This window comes from Lissotriton helveticus, chromosome 1_1, assembly GCF_964261635.1.
Source record: "Lissotriton helveticus chromosome 1_1, aLisHel1.1, whole genome shotgun sequence".
Taxonomy (NCBI): Eukaryota; Metazoa; Chordata; class Amphibia; order Caudata; family Salamandridae; genus Lissotriton; species Lissotriton helveticus.
In genome coordinates this window covers 235636802-235641566 of record NC_136057.1, presented here as the reverse complement: position 1 = coordinate 235641566, position 4765 = coordinate 235636802, and the positions used below count along the sequence as shown (strand labels likewise).

General features: G+C 43.1%; 1 protein-coding gene across 1 annotated transcript; it reads right to left on the bottom strand.

Annotated features, from left to right (window-relative positions):
• Nucleotides 1–3421: 3421 nt before the first annotated feature.
• On the bottom strand, nucleotides 3422–4360 carry LOC144761215 (olfactory receptor 5B21-like). The gene has a single exon (XM_078646699.1). The coding sequence runs from the start codon at nucleotides 4358–4360 to the stop codon at nucleotides 3422–3424; it is 939 nt and encodes a 312-aa protein (XP_078502825.1).
• Between the last annotated feature and the right edge of the window lie 405 nt (nucleotides 4361–4765).

Below are 4765 nucleotides of genomic sequence, written 5' to 3'. Positions count from 1 at the left end.
TCCCATTCACCACTGGGGCAGACCCATCCTGACTCCTGGAGCCTGGCACACCAGCCAGCTCCAGCCAATCACAAGCCAGCACATTTACTGCACAGGCACACCAACTACTAGAAGTGGCACTTCCACACTAGACACATTCACGCCGCACACATCATCGCGCAGCATTTAATCACACGAGTCCGCACATACCAAACTCGAGCTTGCACTCCCCACGCATCAGGAACTAACATGGACACATACATTCCCCATGCATTCCTATGGGAGGGCAGGCCAACCCTACTACACGCACGCACTTTACCCTGGGACACAGTGGTAAAGTGCGCAGAAGCCAAAAATCATCACCAACACTGGGTTACCATAAAAAGCAAAAAGTTTAGGGGTGAACCTGCCAGAAGGGCCAAGTCCAACAACTTTGCTTGAGTATATATGGAAGAAAATAAGGAAATAATAATTTATACACCAGGGTTCTCCACAGTATGTCCTGGAGGGCCGGACCCATGCTGGAATTTTAAGGTAACTACACTCTTGGTTCGAGTAGCTGAGCGCTTAATAAAACTCTATATAACATAACATAACATAACACATTTTACTGAATGAGAATATGCTAAAACTCTGGCATGAATTATGCCCTCCAGGACCGACTTTGGAGAACCCTGGTACACACCATCAACGGTGATTATCTGGAACATCATACAACTCAGTATGAAAAAAAAAATTGTGCACATCCTTACTGAACAGCAGCAGTGATTGAGACTTGATATAAGTTTTCTATTTGCCCACACAGGTTATATCAGGTTCAGAAAGGCCAAGTTACTAGGTCCCTACATTCACAGATGTGAGGGTCAGACTGTTCTCCGATAGTAAGAGCATAATGGCATTTTTATACTAACCTTACTCCTCTTGAAGGATGAGTTGCCCATGTCTTTGAATAGGGCCCTGATGTACTAACACTTTGCGCTAGATTTGCACAACTTTTGTAATACAAACCTGCCTCAAAGTGTGGTGGTTGATTTCCTTTACAATGAAATCATGATTTGCATTGGAAAGTTGGCCAAAGCAATGCAAAGTAGCCCAATGGGGTGTTTCATGTGTGTTTCTCGGGCAGCCACGCATGTGGTTTGATGGAAATATTTATCTAGTAACGAGACAGGAATTTGCATAATAACGCATGCCTCCAATGCTAGAACAAATTCTACAACCCACTACATTTTTCTAACTTCCCAAAGTGGGAAAGGTATTAAAGCTTAATTTTTGTACAAAACCAATGCTTCACAGAAGGCAGACAATACAGTGCAACCGTGTGTGCAATGATGAAAAGGCAGCCTAATGTGTGCCGGAGCAAGGGAAAAGAAAAACGGTGCTAGAACTTACAAGATATGGCACTGTTTTTTCTCTCCCTTTGATGCAACATAGAGGAGTAACTGTGGTTGCTGCACTGTGTTGTTCCAAAAGTTAACAAATGTGCCCCAAGAGTGGTGCCCTGGTAAGTATTGAAAGTTCAAGAACGTTCCTGCTTCCTCTATGGTTACAAGTACAGTAAGGTTTTAATAGATTAACTCCAAGTGTTCATTTGTTTATGATGTTGTGAAACTGATGTTTGTGGATTCTAGTGGAATAAAGTGTATTTTCCTGAGCATTTTCTGTGAGCTCATTGGAGACTAGATTGACAAAAAAAAGCACAGGTTGCTGTAGGTGCTTTTTCAGGCCATAGACCAAACAGCTACTGTCGGTCTCAGTGAACCAGCCAAGAGAACCACTTCAGAGAAAGATCACTCCTTTCCTATGGGTCATTCAGTTGAACATGCATCCCCACTCATCTTTGATTTGATGGAAAATTACGGAGGTTCTGTAACATTCTAAATATATTTTTTCTTCCTGATGGACCACAATACTTGAAGACTTGCTAATGCTACCACTGTCATCTTAAGACCTTTGGGGCCCTGGGCAAGACATGTTTTGGGTGCCCCTGATCGGAACAGCTTTGAATTTTATTACCCACATTCTGGTAACCCAAGCATACATTAACCTAACTTGCAGGAGTGGGTTGTTCCACAAAACACTGAAATGTATCAATTTGAGACCCCCAGAAATCTTTAAGATGACAGTTGGTAAAGAGTGAGAAGTAAGGATAGGAAGAGAGAAGGAGAGAGGATGAAATATTGGACTAGACAGAGGTGAGAGAGGCAGAGAAGGATCACTTTCTCATGGGGGCCCACGTAGTGTGGGACCCTGGGCCATTGCCAACTTTGCACATGCCATAAAACAACTCTGCTTGTTATACAGGTTATTCTAAATGATCTGTCTAGATCATCCAAGCATTTGGGAGCACACTTCATAAGAACACTAATAAAAATAAGAAAGGGGCCAGTGACCAATCTCGGTGGAATGCACAAGCTATGTTTGAACGCAAATCTTGTCTTCGCCTTTCTTTTCCCTGCAGTCGGGATTGCAGTAGTGTTGTGAGTCACCAACTAATGTCTTCATATTACATACTTTGTAAGGACCAACTACATTTCAGCAACACACACATAGGAGTTGGTCTGAATAGGTGAATCTGTTCAAATTAAAGATACAGCTTTCAGGGTCATGTTTTCAAATATCAGCAAAGCTTGCTTTTATTGATTTGATTGGCACTTTTAAGGGAGAGTTGTGGCGCAGTGGCCAGATTGGCTGACTCAGGAGCACAGGGCTCATACTTGGATCCCAGTGGCAGCTCAGCTCAGCATCATGTTACTCAGAACAAAAGCTCTCCTAATTTCCCTGACGGTGCCCAGCACCTTGAAAGCCTTAAAGGGGGTGATATGTTTGTGCTTTACAAATATGAATTATTATTAAAATGAAGTACATTTACATTTATGCGGTGACCCATTTTAAATCTGTCTAGCTGGTACAACTACTTAAGTAAACTGCTGCTATTATCTTTTTTAATCCATGCACAATCTTGGTTTTATTGCCGGTTGTATACTATTGCAATGGTTTTCAGTACATCTGCAAATAAAAATTACCACCATCCCAGGGTCAGACTGGATCCCTAAATCTTCCGCTTCAAACATGTTCAAACCAGTTTTACACAGCAGTAAGTCCCATTTGGACTAGGAGAAAGAGGGCATGAGTGGGGCATTTCAGCCCATCCTGTTGTGAAAGCAGTCTCCTTGTATGCAATCAACTGGAAACATGAACTCTTCAATCTTCAACCACAATTAACCCCTTCCCACAAATCATAGTTAATGTGCTGAAAGAACACTCTATTGACATTAGGAACCACCAAAGAATGAGTTACATGTTTAGTCACATAAAAGACAATTACAAATCCTATTGTCTCCCCAATGTTTGATGTGCAGCTGAAAATCAAGAAATGCTAAAGGTAGAGGGATAGACACCCATACATTAAAATGAATGTGAAATCTGAAGCTCTAGTCTATCAGAATTTCTGTATGAGGCATGTCATGACTTTTCTTAGTGCCGCTTTCACGTCAGTATTCCTCAAGCTGTAAATCATTGGGTTCAGCATGGGGGATACAACAGTGTAGAATACTGCGAAGAGTTTGTCCACATCCTCGGAAGAGCCGGAACCCGGCCTCATGTACATGAAGAACACCGTGCCATAGAAGAGGAGGACCACAGTGAGGTGGGACGTGCATGTGGAAAATGCTCTGCTCTTTCCTTCTGTGGAGCTGATGCCCGTTACAGCAGAGATAATGTACACATAGGAGGTAAGTATTACTGATAGTGAGGCCAGTCCCAGGGATATAGCCAATCCAAACACAATGGCCTTGCTGATGTAGGAAGGGTTGCATGAAAGCTTGAGGAGAGGTGGGATATCACAATAGAAATGGTTTATCCTGTTGGATTTACAAAAAGGGAAGAGGAAGACACATAGAGCATGGGCCACAGAGGGCAAGAGGCCCCCTACATAGGCTCCAGCCACTAGCTTGGAGCAGACATCATTACTCATCATAGTAGTGTAAAGCAAAGGGTGGCAGATGGCCACAAAACGGTCATAGGCCATGGCTGTCACCAAGAAGCACTCTGAGGTTGCAAAGACTGCAAACAGGTAGAGCTGGGCCACGCATGCATTGAAGGAAATTGACTTTCTTATGGATAAGAAGTTCTCAAGCATTTTAGGGGTGATAACAGATGAGTAGCAGAGATCAACAAAGGACAGGTTGCTGAGCAGGAAATACATGGGGGTCTGAAGAAGGGGGGATACACTGATCAGGGTCACAATGCCACTGTTGCCCAGGATGGTGATGACATAGACAAAGGTAAAGAGTATGAACAGAGGGACCCGCAGCTGGTGATTTTCAGTAAGTCCAACCAGGATGAACTCCTTCGTCTCAGTTGTATTCTCTCTGATCATTTTACAATGGGTGTAATTCCTGCGGGAGTAAAGAAACATTAGTGAATCTATGTCAGTGGTTGTAGAAGTGCCATCAGAAACCATTTGACCTCCTATAACATCTCGGCCTATATTCAATAGTCTCTTCCACAGCTTTTTATCTCCTGCCTAGTGGCTAATGTAAGTGCAGGGAGTGGAACATATTGAAGGTAAACAGGAAGTTGGAGTCTCCGTTTTTTTTCGGATGCAATCCTCATTATGTCTGAGACCGGGGCTAGCAAGAACTGTATCTCAAGTTCCAAAGGTCAAGCTAAGGTTAGTGGTGGCACCCGCTGGCACCTTATACATCTATTGGGACTTCATGAAGCCAAATATTAGAGTTACAGCAAGACAGAGAAAGAACGAAAGAAAAGTAGACAGAACTAG

Bases quoted from the DNA above. Each gene is read 5' to 3' on its own strand.
- LOC144761215 (XM_078646699.1), bottom strand. From the start codon at position 4,360: ATGATCAGAGAGAATACAACTGAGACGAAGGAGTTCATCCTGGTTGGA.